General features: G+C 36.5%; 1 protein-coding gene across 1 annotated transcript; it reads left to right on the top strand.

The window, feature by feature from the left end:
• Window positions 1-23,465, top strand: LOC311278183 (adhesion G-protein coupled receptor F1-like). Its single transcript, XM_084388822.1, has 44 exons — window positions 1-122; window positions 1,426-1,509; window positions 1,972-2,067; window positions 2,223-2,315; window positions 2,455-2,547; window positions 2,747-2,836; window positions 2,981-3,070; window positions 3,221-3,310; window positions 3,512-3,601; window positions 3,907-3,996; window positions 4,189-4,281; window positions 4,412-4,504; window positions 4,704-4,793; window positions 4,938-5,027; window positions 5,178-5,267; window positions 5,468-5,557; window positions 5,762-5,851; window positions 6,147-6,236; window positions 6,437-6,529; window positions 6,729-6,818; window positions 6,963-7,052; window positions 7,203-7,292; window positions 7,493-7,582; window positions 7,946-8,035; window positions 8,236-8,328; window positions 8,528-8,572; window positions 8,717-8,806; window positions 8,957-9,037; window positions 9,244-9,333; window positions 11,260-11,346; window positions 16,097-16,339; window positions 16,965-17,068; window positions 17,327-17,385; window positions 17,475-17,611; window positions 17,807-17,998; window positions 18,405-18,605; window positions 18,755-18,925; window positions 19,160-19,341; window positions 19,986-20,156; window positions 20,401-21,786; window positions 22,680-22,721; window positions 22,811-22,867; window positions 22,954-23,038; window positions 23,125-23,465. The coding sequence occupies exons 30-44, from the start codon at window positions 11,322-11,324 to the stop codon at window positions 23,178-23,180; spliced, it is 3,111 nt and encodes a 1,036-aa protein (XP_084244948.1). The 5' UTR covers window positions 1-122; window positions 1,426-1,509; window positions 1,972-2,067; window positions 2,223-2,315; window positions 2,455-2,547; window positions 2,747-2,836; window positions 2,981-3,070; window positions 3,221-3,310; window positions 3,512-3,601; window positions 3,907-3,996; window positions 4,189-4,281; window positions 4,412-4,504; window positions 4,704-4,793; window positions 4,938-5,027; window positions 5,178-5,267; window positions 5,468-5,557; window positions 5,762-5,851; window positions 6,147-6,236; window positions 6,437-6,529; window positions 6,729-6,818; window positions 6,963-7,052; window positions 7,203-7,292; window positions 7,493-7,582; window positions 7,946-8,035; window positions 8,236-8,328; window positions 8,528-8,572; window positions 8,717-8,806; window positions 8,957-9,037; window positions 9,244-9,333; window positions 11,260-11,321; the 3' UTR covers window positions 23,181-23,465.
• The last annotated feature ends 158 nt before the right edge of the window (window positions 23,466-23,623 follow it).

A 23,623-nucleotide genomic window follows, 5' to 3' on the forward strand; every position in this document is an offset into this window, starting at 1 on the left:
TCAATATGCTTGGCCCTCTGAACAATGCTCTAAACATGGCGTTTGCGGCCACAGTCAAAATGGTACGTGTGGATGCATCACTTCTCTTCCAACTGACGGGGCGTTTTGCCGGCCACCACCTGGTAAAGAGTCTCTCTTTATTTTGAAATCTAAGTTGACAAAATCTTAATCTTTTGTTTCAATTTCAGTGTGTCTCTCAAAATTGAGCCAAAAAAAGTCTGTTAACACTTTAGTTTAGGTCCAGTTCTCACAATTAACTAGTTGCTTATTAAAGGTGTTCTAAGCGAAGTTGGGTGACGTCACTTCTTGCTGACGTTCGAATTATTGTCAAACAAAATGGAGGCTAGCTGAACCCTCCCTCCTCCTCATCCCGTCCCCCCACCCCCTCCCTTCCATGCTTCCTTTTCCCTCTTCTTTGCTATTTGTTCATCGGAACATCGTCTCTTTGGTCGTTGTTGTTGTCGTTGTCTCTAGGACATCTATCCTCTAGCTAACTTCCCTCTTCATGCTTCGCTCTCCTCCACTCCCCACACCCCCCTTCATGTGCACGCGCACTAACCCCCCAACCCCCACCCCCAAATCATTCTTGTCGAATGTCGGTTATTGGCTGGAACACTGTTCGTTATGTTTCGTGGTGCAGGTTGGCCCAGTTTGTTTTTGTTGCCGTTTGTGGAGCCAGGGCTGTCTACTGTTTTTTTACAGTGTGTTCAGGGGACAGGCAGCTAGCGGATAGTGAGGAGATGTTTGCTGTATGTGACAAAAAAAATGTTTAGCCTAAAAAACATGTGACATCGCTTAGAGCACCTTTAACATGCATATTACTAGGATATTGGATTTTTATTAGTACTTATAGAGCACATATTAATGACTTATTCTGCATGACCATATTCTACATCCCTTCGTCAACCAATACCTAAACTTAAAAACTACCTTACTAACGATTAATAAAGCAGTAATTAGGAGGTTAATGAGGCAAAAGTCAAAGTTAATAGTTAGTTAATAGTGAATTGTACCCTATTGTGGGACTGAAAGTCTGTTTAAAAAAATCTATACTGACAATTAGTGTGATCGTAGAGTTTTTGACCAGTCGATTATTTTTGTCACCCCCTAGTAAAGAAGCCTCTCTATATTACTATTCAAAACTGACAAATAATGTGATCGCAAAGTGTTGTGCAGTTTGTAGCTTTTACATCCAATTACATGAAAGCCATCTAGTATTTTTTCACCTGGTTCCTATCATAGGACTTCTCTTTAATTTCTATGTTATTTTTCACTGTTTAGTGGAACACTAATTCAGCTTTTACTATTACTTCTGTTAATATTACTTGTATTTATTTTTGATAGACAGCAGTGTTTACATTGATGAATAGCATTTGACAATCAAAGTAAAGTAATCAGATTAATTTATATATTTGCTTATCATAGGCTGTCCCATACCTTCAACCACAATCCCAAACACAAGTGTATCTTCAACATCTACACCATCAGTGCCAACAGCAAATAATACAGGTATTACTTTTGGCAACGAGCTTGCAACATACACAATATGTTAATTTGACTTAATTATAAAAAAAAATTTAGTCATGTGTAATATTTACTAAAATGTACCATTTCAGAAGTGTTTTAAGTAGGGTGGCCACAATGGTTACTTTGTTCCCTAGCTGTCACGCGTTAATTGTGTTTCTTAGAAAACTGATAATTAGTGAAGAATTACAAGTGGTCTGCTAGTGCATACATTTTTTCTTAATAAAATGTAAAAAAAAATCACATTATATATGTAAATGTAAAAAACACATCAGAGCTTATTAACATTTTATAACATTAGCTTATTAACTTATTAACACTCCTATCAACGTTTTCTATTACAATTTTAGGTATCGTTCTTAGACAGTGATGTATTTTTTTTTTTAAAGAAAGAAAAAAAAGTTCAAATGAATTGAATCCGATTAATCAGTCCTTGGTTTTTTGCAGATGTTACCACCCTTACAACACTGATCCCAAACACAACTCGTGAAGTAACATCAATAACAAGTCTTCCATCATCCACTCCAGTTGCAGAAACGACAAGTGATCATACAATTCTATTTACCTGGCATATTCACCAACAAATAAAATCTTTTAAGATGTCTTTAGCACTTACCATGTTTACATATTTTTTAGTAGTTGCCTGACAATATGAATTCCTTCTTATCTCAGTTTAAATTTGATTTTTGCTTTTGTAGATGTCACAAGCCTTTTAACCCTTATCCCAAACACAACTGACAGTACAACAATACCAAGCGCTCCAGCGTCTACTCCAACAGTCGAAACAACGAGTAAGTGATCATAAAATGTTATTTACATGGCATTATCACCAACAACTCAAATCTTCAGAGATGTGTTTAGCACATACCATGTTTCATTTTTGTCCAGTAGTTGCCAGAAGATATTCATTACATCTTTTTGATTTTGTAGATGTTACAAGCCGTTCAACCCTGATCACAAACACAACTGACAGTACAACGATAACAAGTACTCCAGCATCTACTCCAACAGTACAAACAACAAGTAATCATATGATTTTATTTAAATGGCATCATCACCAACAACTAAAGCCTTCAGAGATGTTTAGCACATACCATGTTTACTTATTGTTCAGTAGTTGCCTGACAATATTAATTACTTCTCATGTCTGTTTGAATTAGATTTTTGATTTTGTAGATCTTACAACATGCAAGATATTCATTACTTCTTTTTGATTTTGTAGATGTTACAAGCCTTTCAACCCTGATCCCAAACACAACTGACAGTACAACAATAACAAGTGCGTCAGCATCTACTCCAACAGTACAAACAAGTAAGTGATCATATCATTTTATTTACATGGCATCATCACCAACAACTAAAATCTTCAGAGATGTTTAGCACCTACAGTACCATGTTTCATTTTTAATCAGTAGTTCCAGAAGAAGATATTCATTACCTGTTTTGGATTTTGTAGATATTACAAGACTTTCAACCCTTATCCCGAACACAACTGACGGTACAACAATAACTAGCACTCCAGCATCTACTCCAACAGTACAAACAAGTAAGTGATCATAAAATGTTATTTACATGGTACGTCACCAAAAACCAAAACCTTCAGAGATGCGTTTATCACGATTCACTTACCATGTTAACTTATTGTTCAGTAGTTGCCAGAAGAAATTCATAACCTTTCTGATTTTTGATTTTGTAGATGTTACAAGCCGTTCAACCCTGATCACAAACACAACTGACAGTACAACAATAACTAGCACTCCAGCATTTACTCCAACAGTAGAAACAAGTAATCATATGATTTTATTTAAATGGCATCATCACCAACAACTAAAGCCTTCAGAGATGTGTTTAGCACATACCATGTTTACTTATTGTTCAGTATTTGCTAGACAATATTAATTACTTCTCATGTCAGTTTGAATTAGATTTTTGATTTTTTTTTTAGACTTTACAACATGCACAATATTCATTCTTTTTGATTTTGTAGATGTTACAAGCCTTTCAACCCTGATCCCGAACACAACTGACAGTACAACAATAACTAGTGCTCCAGCATCTACTCCAACAGTACAAACAAGTAAGTGATCATATAATTTTATTTAAATGGCATCGTCACCAACATCTAAAGCCTTCAGAGATGTGTTTAGCACATACCATGATTCATTTTTGTTCAGTAGTTGCCAGAAGATATTCATTAGCTCTTTGATTTTGTACAAACAGTACAAACAAGTAAGTGATCATAAAATGTTATTTACGTGGTACGTCACCAAAAACCAAAACCTTCAGAGATGCGTTTATCACGACGATTCACTTACCATGTTTACTTATTGTTCAGTAGTTGCCAGAAGAAATTCATGACCTTTTTGATTTTTGATTTTGTAGATGTTACAAGCCGTTCAACCCTGATCACAAATACAACTGACAGTACAGCAATAACTAGTGCTCCAGCATCTACTCCAACAGTAGAAACAAGTAATCATATGATTTTATTTAAATGGCATCATCACCAACAACTAAAGCCTTCAGAGATGTGTTTAGCACATACCATATTTACTTACTGTTCAGTATAAATATTGATTACTTCTCATGTCTGTTTGAATTATATTTTTTAGATTTTGTTAGATCTTACAACATGCACAATATTCATTCTTTCTGATTTTGTAGATGTTACAAGCCTTTCAACCCTGATCCCGAACACAACTGACAGTACAACAGTAACAAGTCCGTCAGCATCTACTCCAACAGTTGAAACAACAAGTAATCATATAATTGTATTTAAATGGCATCATCAACATCTAAAGCCTTTAGAGATGTGTTTAGCACATACCATGTTTACTTATTGTTCTGTAGTTGCCAGAAGAAATTCATTAGCTCTTTGATTTTGTAGATGTTACAAGCCGTTCAACCCTGATCCCGAACACAACTGACAGTACAACGATAACAAGTACTCCAGCATCTACTCCAACAGTACAAACAACAAGTAATCATATGATTTTATTTAAATGGCATCATCAACAACTAAAGCCTTCAGAGATGTGTTTAGCACATACCATATTTACTTACTGTTTAGTAGTTGCCAGAAAATATTGATTACTTCTCATGTCTGTTTGAATTAGATTATTTATTTTTTTAGATCTTACAACATGCACAATATTCATTACTTCTTTTTGATTTTGTAGATGTTACAAGCCTTTCGACCCTGATCCCGAACACAACTGACAGTACAACAGTAACAAGTGCGTCAGCATCTACTCCAACAGTACAAACAAGTAAGTGATCATAACATTTTATTTACATGGCATCATCACCAACAACTAAAATCTTCAGAGATGTTTAGCACCTACAGTACCATGTTTCATTTTTAATCAGTAGTTCCAGAAGAAGATATTCATTACCTGTTTTGGATTTTGTAGATATTACAAGCCTTTCAACCCTTATCCCGAACACAACTGACGGTACAACAATAACTAGCACTCCAGCATCTACTCCAACAGTACAAACAAGTAAGTGATCATAAAATGTTATTTACATGGTACGTCACCAAAAACCAAAACCTTCAGAGATGCGTTTATCACGATTCACTTACCATGTTTACTTATTGTTCAGTAGTTGCCAGAAGAAATTCATAACCTTTTTGATTTTTGATTTTGTAGATGTTACAAGCCGTTCAACCCTGATCACAAACACAACTGACAGTACAACAATAACAAGTCCGTCAGCATCTACTCCAACAGTAGAAACAAGTAATCATATGATTTTATTTAAATGGCATCATCACCAACAACTAAAGCCTTCAGAGATGTGTTTAGCACATACCATGTTTACTTATTGTTCAGTATTTGCTAGACAATATTAATTACTTCTCATGTCAGTTTGAATTAGATTTTTGATATTTTTTTAGACTTTACAACATGCACAATATTCATTCTTTTTGATTTTGTAGATGTTACAAGCCTTTCAACCCTGATCCCGAACACAACTGACAGTACAACAATAACTAGTGCTCCAGCATCTACTCCAACAGTACAAACAAGTAAGCAATCATATAATTTTATTTAAATTGCATCGTCACCAACATCTAAAGCCTTCAGAGATGTGTTTAGCACATACCATGTTTACTTATTGTTCAGTATTTGCTAGACAATATTAATTACTTCTCATGTCAGTTTGAATTAGATTTTTGATATTTTTTTAGACTTTACAACATGCACAATATTCATTCTTTTTGATTTTGTAGATGTTACAAGCCTTTCAACCCTGATCCCGAACACAACTGACAGTACAACAATAACTAGTGCTCCAGCATCTACTCCAACAGTACAAACAAGTAAGCAATCATATAATTTTATTTAAATTGCATCGTCACCAACATCTAAAGCCTTCAGAGATGTGTTTAGCACATACCATGATTCATTTTTGTTCAGTAGTTGCCAGAAGATATTCATTAGCTCTTTGATTTTGTACAAACAGTACAAACAAGTAAGTGATCATAAAATGTTATTTACATGGTACGTCACCAAAAACCAAAACCTTCAGAGATGCGTTTATCACGATTCACTTACCATGTTTACTTATTGTTATGTAGTTGCCAGAAGAAATTCATTACCTTTTTGATTTTGTAGATGTTACAAGCCGTTCAACCCTGATCACAAATACAACTGACAGTACAACAATAACTAGTGCTCCAGCATCTACTCCAACAGTAGAAACAAGTAATCATATGATTTTATTTAAATGGCATCATCACCAACAACTAAAGCCTTCAGAGATGTGTTTAGCACATACCATATTTACTTACTGTTCAGTAGTTGCCAGAAAATATTGATTACTTCTCATGTCTGTTTGAATTATATTTTTTAGATTTTGTTAGATCTTACAACATGCACAATATTCATTCTTTCTGATTTTGTAGATGTTACAAGCCTTTCAACCCTGATCCCGAACACAACTGACAGTACAACAATAACAAGTCCGTCAGCATCTACTCCAACAGTTGAAACAACAAGTAATCATATAATTGTATTTAAATGGCATCATCAACAACTAAAGCCTTCAGAGATGTGTTTAGCACATACCATATTTACTTACTGTTTAGTAGTTGCCAGAAAATATTGATTACTTCTCATGTCTGTTTGAATTAGATTATTTATTTTTTTAGATCTTACAACATGCACAATATTCATTACTTCTTTTTGATTTTGTAGATGTTACAAGCCTTTCGACCCTGATTCCAAACACAACTGACAGTACAACAGTAACAAGTGCGTCAGCATCTACTCCAACAGTACAAACAAGTAAGTGATCATAACATTTTATTTACATGGCATCATCACCAACAACTAAAATCTTCAGAGATGTTTAGCACCTACAGTACCATGTTTCATTTTTAATCAGTAGTTCCAGAAGAAGATATTCATTACCTGTTTTGGATTTTGTAGATATTACAAGCCTTTCAACCCTTATCCCGAACACAACTGACGGTACAACAATAACTACTGCTCCAGCATCTACTCCAACAGTACAAACAAGTAAGTGATCATAAAATGTTATTTACATGGTACGTCACCAAAAACCAAAACCTTCAGAGATGCGTTTATCACGATTCACTTACCATGTTTACTTATTGTTCAGTAGTTGCCAGAAGAAATTCATAACCTTTTTGATTTTTGATTTTGTAGATGTTACAAGCCGTTCAACCCTGATCACAAACACAACTGACAGTACAACAATAACAAGTCCGTCAGCATCTACTCCAACAGTAGAAACAAGTAATCATATGATTTTATTTAAATGGCATCATCACCAACAACTAAAGCCTTCAGAGATGTGTTTAGCACATACCATGTTTACTTATTGTTCAGTATTTGCTAGACAATATTAATTACTTCTCATGTCAGTTTGAATTAGATTTTTGACATTTTTTTAGACTTTACAACATGCACAATATTCATTCTTTTTGATTTTGTAGATGTTACAAGCCTTTCAACCCTGATCCCGAACACAACTGACAGTACAACAATAACTAGTGCTCCAGCATCTACTCCAACAGTACAAACAAGTAAGCAATCATATAATTTTATTTAAATTGCATCGTCACCAACATCTAAAGCCTTCAGAGATGTGTTTAGCACATACCATGTTTACTTATTGTTCAGTATTTGCTAGACAATATTAATTACTTCTCATGTCAGTTTAGCACATACCATGATTCATTTTTGTTCAGTAGTTGCCAGAAGATATTCATTAGCTCTTTGATTTTGTACAAACAGTACAAACAAGTAAGTGATCATAAAATGTTATTTACATGGTACGTCACCAAAAACCAAAACCTTCAGAGATGCGTTTATCACGATTCACTTACCATGTTTACTTATTGTTATGTAGTTGCCAGAAGAAATTCATTACCTTTTTGATTTTGTAGATGTTACAAGCCGTTCAACCCTGATCACAAATACAACTGACAGTACAACAATAACTAGTGCTCCAGCATCTACTCCAACAGTAGAAACAAGTAATCATATGATTTTATTTAAATGGCATCATCACCAACAACTAAAGCCTTCAGAGATGTGTTTAGCACATACCATATTTACTTACTCTTCAGTAGTTGCCAGAAAATATTGATTACTTCTCATGTCTGTTTGAATTATATTTTTTAGATTTTGTTAGATCTTACAACATGCACAATATTCATTCTTTCTGATTTTGTAGATGTTACAAGCCTTTCAACCCTGATCCCGAACACAACTGACAGTACAACAATAACAAGTCCGTCAGCATCTACTCCAACAGTTGAAACAACAAGTAATCATATAATTGTATTTAAATGGCATCATCAACAACTAAAGCCTTCAGAGATGTGTTTAGCACATGCCATATTTACTTACTGTTTAGTAGTTGCCAGAAAATATTGATTACTTCTCATGTCTGTTTGAATTAGATTATTTATTTTTTTAGATCTTACAACATGCACAATGTTCATTACTTCTTTTTGATTTTGTAGATGTTACAAGCCTTTCGTCAGCATCTACTCCAACAGTACAAACAAGTAAGTGATCATAACATTTTATTTACATGGCATCATCACCAACAACTAAAATCTTCAGAGATGTTTAGCACCTACAGTACCATGTTTCATTTTTAATCAGTAGTTCCAGAAGAAGATATTCATTACCTGTTTTGGATTTTGTAGATATTACAAGCCTTTCAACCCTTATCCCGAACACAACTGACGGTACAACAATAACTAGCACTCCAGCATCTACTCCAACAGTACAAACAAGTAAGTGATCATAAAATGTTATTTACATGGTACGTCACCAAAAACCAAAACCTTCAGAGATGCGTTTATCACGATTCACTTACCATGTTTACTTATTGTTCAGTAGTTGCCAGAAGAAATTCATTACCTTTTTGTTTTTTGATTTTGTAGATGTTACAAGCCGTTCAACCGTGATCACAAACACAACAATAACAAGCGCTCCAGCATCTACTCTAACAGTAGAAACAACAAGTAATCATATGATTTTATTTTAATGGCATCATCACCAACAACTAAAGCCTTCAGAGATGTGTTTAGCACATACCATGTTTACTTACTGATCAGTAGTTGCTTGACAATATTAATTACTTCTCATGTCTGTTTGAATTAGATTTTTGATTATTATTATTTTTTTATCTTACAACATGCACAATATCCATTCTTTTTTGATTTTGTAGATGTTACAAGCCTTTCAACCCTGATCCCGAACACAACTGACAGTACAACAGTAACAAGTCCGTCAGCATCTACTCCAACAGTACAAACAAGTAAGTGATCATATAATTTTATTTAAATTGCATCGTCACCAACATCTAAAGCCTTTAGAGATGTGTTTAGCACATACCATGATTCATTTTTGTTCAGTAGTTGCCAGAAGATATTCATTCCCTCTTTTTGAATTGTAATTTTGTAGATGTTACAAGCCGTTCCCTGATCCCAAACACAACTGACTTATATGTATGACAAGTTTGCTTTGGTTTTAGTATAGGTTTGACTTTATTGAACTCTACCACAATTGTATCAACAGCAATTATTAGTGCTACAACAAAATTCGTGTGAAAATACTGGAGTTCTGATTTAATATACTGTAATACATACATATTACATATTACATACTCACACAACTAAAATCAGCTGCAGTGTGTTTAGCAGTGCTCCACATTTAAAGATTAGATTAGTGTTAGAAGCCTAGATTCTTAAACACTATGTTTCCATTTAAACAAAAGTCTTGTTTTCACAAATATCAAGTGACCTACAATCCTAATTAAACAGGCAGCAACAAAACTTGAAAGAACACTTTGGTATCAGCTTGTTAGTGTTGCTAGACAAAGGTGTAAGAAGCAGCCGTTGGGCGGGGCTGTTTAGCTCAACAACTAAAACCTTCAGAGATGTGTTTAGCACTTACCATGTTTATATATTGTTTAGTAGTTGTTGGATGATTATTAATTACTTCTCATCTCAGTTTAAATTAGATTTTTGATTTTGTAGATGTTACAAGCCTTTCAACCCTGATCACAGACACATTTGCATGTGCCACTCTCCCAAACATACGGGTATAAAAGGAGATGCCGTGCATCAACTCATTCAGACTTGTTCTTCTGAGCAATGTGTTTGTGTTTACAACCATCGTTCATTTCATTCACATCTATACAAGGGAATCTTCTACCAAAGCTGGTGTACATGGCGCATTGCAGCAGTCTCTCTCCCCCCTCTCTAAGGCACAGATAAGTGCAGAGAGCTCCCCTGGGCGCTTCAGCAATAAAAGAGCAGATTTCCCTAAAAGAGCAAATGCAGACAGAAAAAGTCTTTCTAAAGTTGCCTTCAAGCCTGTGTGTTTCTGGATGCGGTCCGTACCTCTCATCCTCGAACGGCCATGATTGCTGTCTTAAGTGTTTGGGCCGTACCCACACTGAGACAGCGTTTGTTGATGGTTCATGTCCTCACTGAGAGAACATGACCATGGAAACGTTGCGCTCACAATTCTATTTTCTGGTTTGAGAGAGTCACCTCAGTTGCTCCTCTTCCCGGGCTTTCTGCTATGCACAACAATAGGCAGCAACAATGGAAGCCTTTCCGCCGGGTCAATCCCCACGGACCTCCAATTATTTGTCACGCACGCTCCGCCCAGTCGAGGCCGCCTCCACCCTGCATGCCATGTCCATCCTGCATGTCCAAAGCTCTAAAAGAGCCGGGATTGAGGCAGGAACTTCCCTTGGTGACCAACTTTGCTCTCCGAGCGACGAAGGTCACGGCGTGGGCTCCCGGCCAGGCAACGTCCACCATGGTGATCCAGGAACACCATCTCTTCCGCTTCCTCATTCCCTGGGTCTGCAGCTCAGGCATACTGGATGCGAGATTGTCGCCTCCTCATCTTCGGCCTCGACTCACACAAAACCCCACACAGGTCAGTGCAAGGCCTGGTTAGCGCTTCCCAACCCATCATGCTGGCACAACAGGACAGCCAGATTCGGCTATGCGATTCAGTTCGCCAGGCACCCGCCCAGGTTCAACCGTGTCCTTTTTACTTTGGTGTCAGGCAAAGATGCCCCTGTCTCGACACAACGTCTTGTTCCCTCTATCAGGGAACGGAAGTTACAGTAGTAACCGCGACTTTCAATAGTTACCAGACTCTGGTTAATTCTTGACCATCAAGCTTGTACTTGTCTGATCATCAAAACCTTTGCTTTTCATAGAGTTTACTATCCCTTCAACCCCAAACACAACTGAGAGCACAACAGCCGTGACAAGTGCTCTGATGTCTACCTCAACAACAGTAACAAGTAGGTGATCCTGCAAACCTCTTCATGTAGGACAAATGTTTCTTTGTGTGCTAAATCAGACTCCAGTTTATATTATTTGTTTTATTTTTTGTTTATTTCACATTATTGTTCTTATTCGTATTGCTTGTAAATGTGTTTTTAAAATGGTAATTCCCCACAACAAATGCACTTACATTTCCAAATGATTTTATGATGTGAAATTAATGTAAACACAGTCAATTATGTGTTGGACGGCACAAAAACATCTGATATGTTAAAATAGATCTGTGCATAAATGCGAATGCAACTTATTAGACCTGCTGCTATCTATTATGTTATCAGTAATACTCAAATGGCAATAATGGCAATAATGCTGAGAAAAGTGAAAATCGGATCAGATCGTGAGATGTGCCTTCGTAAGTGGCTGGAAACAAACTTGAGCTGACATACTCTCTAGTTACCTCGGGCATCCTGAGATAAAGCAAATGGAAAATAATTAGCGTAGCTGCTATTCATAACATTAAGTAAAGATAATCATGTGCATTTGATATGATATAACTGGAGTACAAGGTTATGCATTATGTGAATGCTTAGCTAAAGAGATGTGTCTTTAATCTAGATTTAAACTGTGAGTCTGAGCCCCAAACATTATCAGGAAGGCTATTCCGGAGTTTAGGAGCCAAATGCAAAAACGCTCTCCCTCCTTTAGTGGACCTAGGTACTACCAAAAGCCCTGAGGTTTGTCACCTTACACAGCATGATGGATTGTAGGGACATAGAAGATTGGTTAAATACACAGAACCTAACCGTTTAGGGCCTTATAGGCCAGTAGCAATATTTTGTAATTGATAAGGATTTCTCTACTAAGCATACCATAATATGTTTGCAGATATTTAGGAAACATGCTAAGTTCACATACTCGTTTCTCTGAAAAACACTTCTACAGCCAGTTATTAGGGCCCGAGCACCGATGGTGAGAGGACCCTCTTGGAATTGCTCCGTTTCTTATTATTATTCTCCGAAGTGAAACGCATTTTTGAGGGCCTAAACATGATCGAAAACTCACGAAACTTTGCACACGCATCAGAACTGGCGAATATTTACATCTGATATGGGTTTCAGAATTGGGCGGGGCAAAATGGCTCAATAGCGCCACCTATAAAAGTTCAACGGAGTGCGCCTCCTGCTATGTTCCACATACGTGTACGAAATTCGGTACATACATGTAATGACCTAATACCTACAAAAAAGTATATTGGAGCGTAGGCCTAAACACAACAGGAAGTCAGCCATTTTAAACTTCCTCTCAGATTTTTGTGCAGTTTTTGCCATTTTCAGGCCTCGTACATTAACGAACTCCTCCTACAGTTTTAATCTGATCATCTTCAAATTTGGTGAGTGTAATCTTAAGGCCTTTGCGACATTAAGGCGAGACACGGCAGGCAAAAACAGTTTGCCTGCTGATCACTTTTTTTTACTGATCAATTTTGAGATTTTTGGATATTTGTCTTCAATAACATGTCTTCTTTCAGACTTGTGGTGAAAAAAAGTCCGAAATACACATTTAGGTCTTTATTTTATTACACTTTGTCTGTTTGTGTCTGTAGATTTCTCATAAATTCAACAAAAGTTTGCGTTCTTAATCCTCCCGCTGCTCCGCGATCTCTGCCGTCAACCTGTCATCAGAAGCACCGTTAGGAAGCTCTCTCTCTTCTGTACAATCCTGTCGGATCCAAATATGGTCATTTCCTTTTTATCAGCAACCAATCGTGAAAGTAAAAGGGCTGAATGCGTAATCTCATTGGCTGATGATAAATCTTTAAAGCCCGTTTTCTCAAAATGACTTTTCTCTCATACTCCAAGTCCGAAATCTCCACTTCAGTAGCACCTATATACACCAAACTTTCCAGTCTTGTACCTAGTTATATTATGAAGACATTTACTGAGGGATTTGTAAATATATTATTCCTAGCCTGATTTATATGAAAAAAGAATTTTTAACCTAGCTTTATCCAATACGCAAATTAGCGCATATTTAATTAGATAGTGCCTAATTTGCATATTTAATTACAGAAAACTTGTAATACATTTTTTTCTCATCTTAATGTAGGTAATCAACTGGAAAAGTTTCATGGTGATATCTACTAGTTAAAAATGTTACCCTATTCACCTGTAGTGTCTCGCCTTAAATTGCGAAGAACTTGAGTTTTCGTCGAAGGGCGTGTCCTCGACAGCCTGACAAATTTCGATGTTTCGCCATGACACAGGAAGTTGCTGTAACTCAGGCAAACAATGTCTAATCTACCCCAAACTTCACACGTTTGATAACAGTTCTGTCCTGAACACATGACCATGCTCATATTCAGTTATAGTCATAGCGCCACCTGCTGGCAACAGGATGTGACATGTTGTGGACTCATAACATATAAAAAAAAGGCAGCAAGACTAGCACCCAAAGACTAGAAAATGCTAGCAACAAACTAGAAACATGCTAAAACATGCTAGCAAACACTTAGCTAAGTGCTAAAGCATGCTATTACTGCAATTAAATAGGAATTTGCTGTAACTCAGGCATGGAATGACCAATCTGCCCCAAACTTACTATGTAACATGCTAGAAACAAGCTAAAACATGATAGCAACACTTAGCTAAGTGCTAAAGCATGCTAGAAGTGATAAAGTTGTTGTAATTTAAGCATACAATGTCCAATCTGCCCCAAACTAAGAGTCCTGCCCTGAACACATCTACATGGCAATATTCAGTTATAGTCATAGCGCCACCTACTGGCAACAGGAAGTGACATGGTTACCCTGTAATGCAGTACTAGCCACATACTAAAATATGCCATTTTGTTCTAAACATGCTAGAAACATACTAAACATGCTAGCAATACTTAGCTGATTGATAAAGTATGCTATTATCACCATAATAAAGGACATTTTTGTAACTGACTTTGACATACTCCTCCTATATTTACCTACTTAAATGCAAATTGCCCACCGTGCTGTCTTTCTAAAGCCACTGGGTGGCGGTGGCACGGGTGCGAGGGCCCTTTCATCGCTGCTTGCAGCTTTAATTTGACTTATTATTGTTTTCAGTCGGTTTTTGTTTTGGTCTGTGTGATCTCGCCCACTGCCAGTTCACCCAATAGTATTTCGACAACCCGGGATGCCAGTTGGCAGGAAACACAGTGTATTGCAGCTTTGGAAACGAACAAACAAACTGGGTCAGAGATTACAGATTTCACACAACCTAAAAAGCCTTCCATCTAAAAAAGATATCCATCTAAAAAACTCTTTGAATGAGAGCATATTAAAACACGGATAAATCAACTCATCAACTTACAGTGTGTAGGTCTCCTCGGCTTTCGTTGTCAATTGCGCTCGTTCCTGTTGCGTGTCCTCAAAATGGCAACCCACGTGAGCATGGAGTCTGAGGAGGAGAGGGCGGGGAAAACAACGATCTCAGATATTTTGAATTTGGACTGCAGTACCTATTTCGCTCACTAGCTGTCATTCTTACAGACAGCACCTTTAATAGGTAATCAGTGTAGCGATGATAAAATTGGAGTTATATGATCATATTTTCTTGACCTAGTAAGAACTCTAGCAGCTGCATTTTGGTTTAATTGTAGCTTGTTTATTGAGGATGCGGAGCAACCACATACGTTGTAATGCATTACACTAATCTAGTCTTGAGGTCATGAATGCATGAACTAACTTTTCTGCATCAGAAACAGATAGCATGTTCTGTAGCTTAGCGATGTTTCTGAGGTGGAAGAAGGCTGTTTTTGTAACATATGACATGATTTTCGAAAGACGATCATATGCTGTCTAATATAACCCAGGTCTTTAACTGTAGAGGATGAAGTAACAGTACATCCTTCTAAAGGCAAATTGTATTCTAAGAGATTCTGTGTACAGGTTTTTGGTCCAGTAAGTAAAACCTCAGTCTTATCTGAATTTAACAGAAGAAAATTACAGGTCATCCAATATTTTATATCTTTAACACACTCTGCAAACTTGGATAATTTAGAGATTTCATCTGGTCTGAATTATAAGTATCATCGGCACAACAGTGGAAGCTAATTGCATGTTTTCTTATAATATTACCAAGTGGCAGTAAATATATTGAAAATAGCAAAGGGCCTAACACAGATCCTTGTGGCACTACATCATTTACTGGTGTTATCTTATATTTTCCCCTGTTTAAATAGACAAATTGAGCGGACACAACTTTTTCTAGTATTTTGGACATAAATGGAAGATTTGAAATGGGTCTGTAATTTGCTAAATCATTTGGATCTAATTGTGGTGTCTTGGACCTGTTTACACCTGGTCATTTCATGCGTTTTTAATGATCGGATAGCTATGATTTGTTAAAACGTTCCATTTACATTTTCCCACATAAAACAAATATAAATCTGATCTTCAATTCCCGCGCTATATGCGGAGTTCACGTCAGCAAAAGCAACAGATAAGCTGCATTTTATTTATCATCAGCTAATTTCAAGATTAATTATTATTTTCTATGAATGATGTCAACATTGTTGATTCTTATTAGTGGTAGAGAGAGACTTTACATTTTAAATGCATATATCCTCTAAATGCAGATTTTGTCTTTGTTCTGGAGCACAAACATATTCATACTAACAGCTAGAAAACTTCAATTTTAATTTCAGGGGGACAAAATTTTACTTTAAGTTTGTAATTACATATTTAATATATGGAATGTACTTATTTTAATGGAAAAATAAACCCTCTATTCTTAGGTCAATCTACCACAACAAAACCACCAACAACTGTACTAACAACAAAAGCAACAACAGCTCTACTAACAACAAATCCACCAACGGCTCCACCACCAACAACAAAACCAATAACAACAAAGCCACCAACAGCTCCGCCACCAACAACAAAACCAATAACAACAAAGCCACCAACAGCTCCGCCACCAATAACAAAACCAATAACAACAAAGCCACCAATAGCAACACCGGCAACAACACCGTTTGGTAAGTACTGATTACACCAAAGGAAATCTAAAGACAAAGAAGTTTACTCCATTATGAATGTCATGAAAACATAATGCCTGAAATTAAAAAGATTTCTGAAATGAAAATTGGGGGCTTGTGGTTTGCTGGTGCAGAGATTTTTTTAATTGAATATTAATTTGATATCAATTTTCACACTCAGTTGTCTGACTGTGAGAGGTAAATCTGGTAGTCTCAGGAAATATCATATTTTAAGACAACCATTTTGTGTCACTTTTGACAATGTTAAAGATTTGTCATTGAGCAACATACAGAAGCATCACATAAGTCACTTTCTCTAGCAGAAACCTAAGTGTAGTAAACCTGAAAATTACTTTAACAATTAGAATTAAATTTTGTATGCAACATCTTTCACCATAATCCTGAGTGAGTATAAGGGCAATATATTGGAAAAAAAATGTCTGCCATCGTTCAATCAGTTTCAACAGCTATATCAATATGGTAAAGATCAATATTACATTTAGTAATACTTGTTTGCAAATCTCAGTTATAATTTATGGCCTAATGGGGTTATGGTCTTTTCATGCTTATAAAATCTGCTTGTATCAACATTTTGTTATTGCTTTTTCTTTTTCTTTTACTCCAGTAAAACGTCAGATATCACTGTCAATAGACGAGATTTTTGATGCAGGCCTGAATAATCCGAACAGTGGCAAATTCAAGAAATACAAATCAGATATTGAGAAAGCAGTAAGTGTTAAATAAAAACATCTTGTACCAAATGCAATTTGAATGAAATATAATCAATGTCCTTGTGTTAGGGTATTAATTCAGCCATTTAGTAAAATTATCATGTGTTGTCAAGAGACTGTAATTAAATGAATGTAAAGAGAAAAGTGCTTGACATTTTAACATTTATAAACAAAAACTGTAAGAACATCATTGTAATAACACAATATTAAAATCAATTCTTTTTTTTAAATTCTGACACGGCTTTGTCTCATGTAGCTCGACAGCAGCTACAAGGGTGTAAAAGGTTTCATTTCTGCTACTGTCACTGGTTTTAGGTAAGATTTTTGCTTTGAAATGGTTATTGTACTTTTGTTAGTTCAAATGCATAATAGACATTTTCTCGTATCTTTTTGTGTTTGATCAGGCCTGGAAGTGTGATAGTAGACTTCTTTACTACGTCAACTGAGGTGATACAGATTACTGGGGCGATAAACCAAGCAATTTACACCAACATGAAAGAGGCCAAATTCAATGTTGATCCAACTTCAGTCGCTGAAACTGGTAAAAGATTATGCTGTACTTTTCTAAAGAACAAATATGCAAAATTATGTCAGATATGCTAGAGACAAAAGACATGTTGTTCAATAATCAGTATATTTCAAAATAATATTTTTTAAACATGTAAACACAGCAGTGTTTGTAGTATATGCTTTCTTGGAGCTCTAACATGTCCATATCTGTCCTTGTATGTTCCAGATAACATAAACCTGCGATCAAGAGATCCTGTTTTTCCTGAACAAGATATAAAACTCTCCTGCCCTGCCACCAACGTCCTTGGAAATGTAGAATGGAAATTTCAAGGAGAAATCGTACAGCAAATCGGTCGTTATGAGGTTTCACCAGATCGTCTCTCCCTCAATGTCAAGAGTGTTACCATCGGAGATAACGGTGAATCTTTGCTCCCATGGCAGATCAAAGCTGCTGAAATATATAGTGTATTATCTCAATCACAAAAGAAACAGCAACATAAATGTAGCTCCCTCTATCTTCCTCCACTGTTGGCGCTCCTCTGGTGTGCTTCGCAGGTGTCAATCATTTGCACTCATTCCTCTGGTCTCTCTCTCACAGCTCTCGGCCCCGCTCTGCTTGGCACAATTCAAATAATTTTTTTTTTTTTTATTAAAAATTAGTAATTATTGATTTTTTTCCCATCTGAATATCCAATTAATCCCAAAACAAATCGACAGATTAATCGATTTTCAAAATCATTTTTAAATGTAGATCTACTAGAAACTCTGTTTTAACCATTCTCATGTCTTTGAAACTGAAATTAAATGTTTTTCTGTTTTTGCAGGTCGTTACGAATGTGTGTACAATACAACCACAGGGCTGCATATTACTTGGGACAGGATTGACTACATTAAGCCATATCCTAGTATGCAAGTACCTACTAATAAGACATACAAATGTGAAAATCAGTTGGTTGAGCTCGTCTGCTGTGTGCATTCTGATTACTCTATTCAGTGGGTGCAGGACAAAAAAATGCTGAGCAGCAGTAAGTATCAGAAATGGAAACAGTCCTTTTGTAATTTTACAAATTCAGTCTTAAAACCGCAATGTGACAATTTGATTTATTTATTTTAATTGAAGTATGTTAGTAGCCACATCTGTGATGTCACATCTGTTATGATCTTGTATTTCCAGAAACTGATTCACTGAAATGTATTACACAACAGTTTAAAATCTTGAGTGAAAGTTCATGTGGGAAAAATAGCATATTCACCTGCAAATTGGACAATAGAGATCTACTTGGATTCTCATACAGCTCAAGGGCTGTGGAACTATTTGTTTACAGCCCTCTACCCTCAGACAGCAGTAAGTTCAAATTCTGTTTCCACCAATTCTGGGCCGTCACTGAAATTCACAGGGTCCAGAGTACCATAGATGTGGTGCCTTAGTGGTGCTCGCTTTCATTCACCCACAATGACGACTCTGGAACAACATGTTATCACATTATTAACTCTTTCATAATAGTATCACAATAATATTATGTTTTATAAATCAGTTATTAGTATAGGCCTACACATAATTTTCTGCCTCTTTTCATAGCTGTCACATGCTTTGATAACGTATATGGTTTTGGAAAATTTGGTGATCCGCCTGCAGTGGGAGACTGTGAGAAAAATAAAGTTGGCTTCAGAGAAGGAGTGTGTCAATCCAACGGCTTTTGGACAACTGTAAAGGACAACTGTGTTCTTCGTATCATTGATTCACTGGAACAGGAATCAAAGGTTTGCTTTTCAGTTTTACTGCCTGCCATGTTGCTTATGTAACACCTCTGGTCCAACTCGACCCGCTCCAAACGGGACTCGAACTGGCGGGTGCGCTAACGCTAACAAATTCACTAAAAACTGCAGTCTCTAGTGTCAGTCGCTAGTGTGCCTCTTGAGATCAGGGGAGTGAGGTTTACACCCACAGCTCTCACTTGCTGGCCTCTGTTACACTTATAAAGCACAAAAAGTATATTACCCATGCATCACAATACCAGTTATTTGGTGTAAAATATTAGAGAAATACATATAGTTTCACTGAGAAAAAAAAATGTGTTGTGACAGTGTCAGAAATTGCTAGTACATTTTACAAATAATTACAAATAATTGGCAAGTAACACATTGCATTAAATGTGATATTCTGAAGTAGAAAGACAAATAGTGTTCTTTTGTAAACCTCCAATAATCTTTTTTAAGTGTAGCCTATCCAATTTTTGTAAATACTTGTATGTTGAGTAGATCTGAAAGACGAAATAGGGAAAGTTATATTTGTTAATGACAATTATCGCTCAATCCAGGAATTCAGATTCCACTTGCAAAATACAGCAAACCCTTTTTTTGTTGTTGCTTAAACCTTTTTTTTTTTTTTTTTTTTTTTTTTTAAGGTTGTTGATCCTGCAACTTTACCAGATTTTGTGATTAAAGTGCAAGATGCCACCACAGTCAATAGCGGAGACGTAGTTCAATCTCAAGCTACAGTTTCGACAATTGTGGGAATACTAAACAATATTGCAGACGTCTCCCAAACTTTTACACTGGATGAAGTTGTATTAACGGTAAGCTCAAATTTATTGCTGTTATACTTTGTTACTTGCATGACTTGTATTGCTGCAGTTCTATTTAGGCCACATGAATCACATGTGTCTATGAATCTAGTATTTTTCATTTCATGCAGCTGTCTTGTTTTTAGAAGAGAAACTGCAAAAGCTAAAAATAAGCCTCTAATAGCCTATGTATATTTAGGTTATCTAAATGTGATGCCTTTTAACATTTTCCAATCTTACATCATTTATCTTCCAGAGTTTCCTCAATATCGTGGATGTCATTTCATCAGAGTCAGCGAAACTTGTATGGGTAGAGTTAAATTCAAATGCCGCAAGCCAAGGCAGCAGCTCTCAACTCCTGAATTCCATTGAAAATGTTATAAAAGCGACATCAGACACAAATTTCAACATGACGAGTCCATCCAACTCATTCCTGGTCAAAAAAGTAACAACATCCGTAGACTTTAGGGATGAATTGAGGCTCAACTCAACCGCTGAAATATTCATCCCAGATATTACATCCACTCGTCAAAATGTTACCATCACAGCTGTGGCCTTCTCTTCCTTGGGCAATGTTATGCCTGCAAGAAATTATACAGATAACCTAAATGAGACTGAAAATGTCATCAATGGACTCATTGTTGTAGTGAATACAAGCAAACCTATCAACAACATAGAGCTGAGCTTTGAAAAACTTAGTAATACGGTAGTTCGAAACAATAATTCAGTAAAATTAGGGAACCCTCAATGTGCTTTCTGGGAATTTAACCTTTTTAATAGGACTGGAGGATGGGACTCAACAGGATGTGAGGTCAAACAGATAAACGACATTGTCACTTGTCATTGTAATCACACCACTTCATTTTCAATATTGATGTCCCCTTCTGCTCCTGAAGATCTTGCCTTGTCTGTCATTACGTACGTTGGTGTTGCTATTTCGATAGCCAGCTTGGTTGTGTGCCTGATCATCGAAATGATGATCTGGAAGGAAGTATCCAGAAACTCTACGTCATATATCCGGCATGTATGCTTAGTCAATATTGCTCTTTCTCTCCTGATCGCTGACATATGCTTCATTATCGCGGCTGCTATCGCAAAGCCCGGGGAGGACTATATTAACTCGTGTAGCGCTGCAGTGTTTTTCACCCACTTCTTCTACCTGGCCCTCTTCTTCTGGATGATGGTCTCAGCCCTTCTGCTCCTCTACCGCACCATCACGGTTTTCTCTCAGATTTCCACATCGGTAATGATGGCGGTTGCCTTCGTCGTGGGCTATGGCGCACCTCTCCTCATCGCAGTCATTACCGTCGCCTCCACCGCCGGAAGCAAAAAATATGTCACACAGAATGGGACATGCTGGCTGAACTGGGACATTTCCAGGACCCTTCTGGCTTTTGTCATACCAGCTCTGGTCATTGTGGTTATCAATATTATTGTCGTGATTATAGTCATGGTGAAAATGCTCAGGGAAAGAGTGGGAGAGAGCAGCAGAGATGAAAAGAACATCTTGGTGGTCATTCTCAGAAGCGTGGCCATTTTGACGCCCCTCTTCGGCATCACATGGGGTCTCGGATTGGGCATTATGATACAGCCTAAAGCTTTGGCCCTCCACTACTTGTTTACAATCTTCAACTCCTTGCAGGTATAAATGATCACTTAGATATAAATCTTAAGATATTCTTGGTTCAGTAGTGAAGCTCAATTATCTATCTATTGTTGATTACCACAAAAATACATTTCAAGCTTACTGTGAGGCATGTACTGTGGAAGCGAATGGACCAATCCATAAAGGTACAAATATTCACAGTTTCAATAGTATAGCTACAAGATGTAAACAATATGAGTGTTAAAGGTATAGTTTGCCCAAAAATGAACATTTTGTCATCACTTACTCACCCTCAAGTTGTTCCAAACTTGTTTGTGTTTCTTTCTTCTGTTGAACACAAAAGAAGATATTTTAAAGAATGTTGGTAATCAAAGAGTTGACGGTAGCTATTGACTTTCACAGTAGTTAAAAAAATACTATGGAAGTCAATAGGGCCCAGTAACTGTCTGGTTACCAATTGTTTTTAAATATAATCTTTTGTGTTCAACAGAAGAAAGAAATTCATGCAGGTTTGGAACAACTTGAGGGTGAGTAAGTGATGACAATTACAATTTTTGGGTGAACTAACCCTTTAACATGATAGTGTGAAAAAATCTTTTGTGTGAATTTATATAATGGTTTACACCTTTGTTGGCATGATAACATGGCAGTGCTGTAAACCCTAAAACAAATGCTAAAATGATTTAAACAACTTCCAATCAACAACCGATAGATTGAGTCCCCATCCTAAATTTTTTTTCTATTTTCATAATTCATTACACTCAGATGTCGCTTCATCGCAACTTTAAAGAATTCAACATTATGCCACAAATGCTTGTACTGAACCCGGAATATTCCTTCAAAGATTCATACATTTCACATTCAAACATTATTACAGTTTATTAGATAAAAACAACAACTAACTCGTATGGCCTGTTCACTAATTTCAGGGCTTCTTAATATTGGTCCTTGGATTACTGGTGGAAAAGAAGGTAAGAGCTGAGTTTCTTGCTTTATGAGCTGTTCTTGACATTACGTTCTAATTATTTGTTGCCTGAGACGCTTAATTTTTTCCCAAAAGGTTCGGCAGACACTTAAAGCGAGATTCACTAGACTCACTGGACCCCGTGCCTCACATGTAAACACATTTTCCTAATTTGTTTCCTTCAAGTTTTTCATGCAAAAATGTTTATTGAAAACACAATGCCATCTTTCCTATCATAGAGCTATGATGTCTCTACACACAGCAGTTCTTCCAACAGAACGACTCTCACAGATGTTTTAAACACCATTCTGAGAAGAGGGAGGAGTAAGTTGAATGTCAATGTTCTGCACTCTGTTGATTTCTGGTGCATATTGCCTGAACTTTTATTGTAATGATCTTATGTTTTACAGATGCTGGGGCAAATATAAACTCCTCACACAGCTCCCATAGGTTTCTGAACACTTAGCCGGACAGAGAGACAGACGGCTTAATTTCCTGTTCGAATGCTTCTCTATCGCAGTGCCGCAGGCACAACTTCTTACTGAGAGTGTTTGATTTCTGTATTCTGTATAACTTGAATATTCAGTACTTTACTGTTTTCTATTGGTCAACCTGATTGGCCAAGTTAAATTAAAAACATCTATTTTTGATCTGTACACACTGTTTTATGAAAATGGAAATTCAATTCTGGTTTCTGTTTGAACACTGTTTAGTTTATCCTTCCTCTCTATTAAATGCATCAATGAATAACACTTGTTTCAAATGTCATTATTAGGGGTGCTTGCCAAATCAAGCATCCTGATTATTTTGAGGGAAATCTTTTTAGAAGAGAGAAAAACATTAATACTACATAATGATTTTTTATTAAAACAATAAGGCATGCTTTTCATTTTTTTTTTCATTTTTTTT

This window comes from Rutilus rutilus (assembly GCF_951802725.1).
Source record: "Rutilus rutilus genome assembly, chromosome: 19".
In the NCBI taxonomy this organism is placed as follows: domain Eukaryota; kingdom Metazoa; phylum Chordata; class Actinopteri; order Cypriniformes; family Leuciscidae; genus Rutilus; species Rutilus rutilus.

What these genes read in the sequence shown, in the direction of transcription:
- LOC311278183 (XM_084388822.1), top strand. Translation starts at nt 11,322, where the DNA reads ATGTCTACCTCAACAACAGTAACAA. An exon ending in CACTGGAACAGGAATCAAAG is followed by an intron (nt 19,342 to 19,985) that starts GTTTGCTTTTCA and finishes TTTTTTTTTAAG; the next exon opens with GTTGTTGATCCTGCAACTTT. An exon ending in CTGGACCCCGTGCCTCACAT is followed by an intron (nt 22,868 to 22,953) that starts GTAAACACATTT and finishes TTCCTATCATAG; the next exon opens with AGCTATGATGTCTCTACACA.